At 47.1% G+C, this 2,170-nt stretch overlaps 1 protein-coding gene across 1 annotated transcript; it reads right to left on the bottom strand.

Moving 5' to 3' along the window:
• Positions 1 to 297: 297 nt before the first annotated feature.
• Positions 298 to 945, bottom strand: LOC308512460 (claudin-34-like; the record flags this gene model as incomplete). Its single annotated transcript, XM_081082201.1, has 1 exon — positions 298 to 945. One exon carries the CDS (start codon positions 943 to 945, stop codon positions 298 to 300), a length of 648 nt encoding a protein of 215 aa, XP_080938327.1.
• Between the last annotated feature and the right edge of the window lie 1,225 nt (positions 946 to 2,170).

Here is a 2,170-nt window from a genome sequence, read left to right on the forward strand (position 1 = left end):
TTGAGAGGCAGGTGTGAGAATCCCAGCAACTCTCATTTCCACACAGTAGATGTATAGCATCAATTATTTACCCAATAATAATGAAGACAGGTGGACAGTAGTCTTTTGGGATTTTTTTAATGAAAGTTAATTAACCAATCAATGAGTCCAATTTGGACATAAAGGAAATGGCCACTTTCTGGTCAAAATGGCCTTGCCATGGTCATGAGTCCTTGAACTATTTCATAGAGCATCCTGACACTACTTCACCCCCATAAACTGCTCTCGTGGATTTGCAAAACTATGCAACCAGGAATTTCACACTTGTGAGACCTCGGGGTACACTTGGCTGTTGGGGGGCCGCTGGAAAGAGATGGTAAGCAGCCCACTCAACAGCATGAGGAAGGCAGCCAGAACTGCCACTGGCACAGTGCTGCCGATCTCCTGCCGGTCTGGCTTGAAGGGGATGTGGAAGGATGGAGGGAAGGGTATGCCCTCTTCATTCATCACGGAGTGGTAGTTCCAGATTACAACAATGAAGATAAATGCACCTGCTGTGATGCTCAGGACACCACAAGCAAATAACAGATTGCAGGTGTTGTCATCCTGACGCTTTCCCACGTACACTCTCCACAGGCCCATGACCATGAGCACTTTCCCCAGGAGCCCGAGCAGGCTGGCGGCCAGCAGAAGGTTCTGAGCGATGCGGATATCCAGCGGCAGGTAGGTGTCACTGTAGGTGTAGCGGTGACACGAGATGGGCCTGCTGTGGAGGTTGGTGAGCTGGTAAGTGCAGACCTTCCACATCCCTATGCAGGCCAGCCCCGGGGAGGGGGCGGAGCTGTTGTCCACGTACCACACCCGCCACTCGGCCAGGCCCATGCAAGTCATGGAGAAGATCCATCCTACGGTAGTGACAGCGAAACCCGCTACTTGGCAGTTGGCACTGTTGACCAGCGAGGTCATGGCCATGTATCCAGGGGAACTGCAAACGAATAGAGGGCATCATGAGGGTGGGACCCAAGACCTGGATCCCCCCACCGCCCCCCCCCCCCCGTCCTCCCTCTCCGCGGGGGTGAGCAGCGCTATATTGGAGAGGGAAATGCCATATTCCAGAATGGAGACACTTGACCCCCATGCTCTGCTGGTGAAGGGTCCATGGGCAATTTTTACTGAAAGCCTTAAAATATACAGACTTTCACCCTTCAGGGTAGCTAGGGTTGCTAAGTGGTTAGAGTGTCTTCCCAACAGGCCAAGGTTGCTGGTTCGATCCCTGGTCAGTGCACATACAAGAAGCAACCAATGAATGCATCAGTCAGTGGAACACCAAATTCATGTTCTCCCTTCCCTCCTTCCCTCCCTGACTCAAAAATCAACAAAAATATGTTCAAACTTTCAAACAGGCAGTTCCACTTCTAGGCATTTGTTGAAAGACCCAAGTAAGATTGGCTAGATATGATAGAGATGGGTATCACAGCACAGTGTGACATTGAACAATAGGAAACCATGTCAAACCCAACAATAGGGTTTGGTGAAATAATTTAAGCTACATCCATACAATCGAGCTCTACACCAACATTACAAGTGCAGCCAAGTTGTACTTGGTGTTATGTTTGCTGTCTGGCCCTTCTCATCTCACATAATGTTTTCAAGGGTCATCCACATTGCGGCCCCTGGGAGCAGATTTTTCCTTTCAGTTTGAAGAGCCGTCTTCAATTGTATGGATATACCATAGTTTGTTTATCCCTTCATCAATTTGAGAACATTTGGATTAATTTTAAGTATTGGTGCTCATAAATTCTGTTGCTGTGAACATGTGTCTAAAATTTTGAATGGGTGTATGTTCTCATTTACAGAGTGTGGCTAGCTAGGAGAGAGACCCGTGGGTCATGCTGTAACTGTATGTGTGTTTAACTTTGAACAAAGTACTAAGCTTTTTCTCCAAGCGGCTACACTTTTGCAATGAATGCAGGAACTGCCTGTTGGGAGTTTTTTACATTTTCACCAGCTATGAATTCAGGTTCTAGTTTCTCCACACCTTCTCCAACATTTAACAGTTTTTGATTACACAATGGAATACTATGAACCCATCAAAAAGAAGAATCTCTTACCTTTTGAGACAACATGGAGGAACCTGGAATGTATTATGCTAAGCAAAATAAGTCAGTCACAGAAAGACAAGTATCCCATG

Source organism: Myotis nattereri (assembly GCF_964212035.1).
Source record: "Myotis nattereri genome assembly, chromosome: Y".
NCBI classification, from domain to species: domain Eukaryota; kingdom Metazoa; phylum Chordata; class Mammalia; order Chiroptera; family Vespertilionidae; genus Myotis; species Myotis nattereri.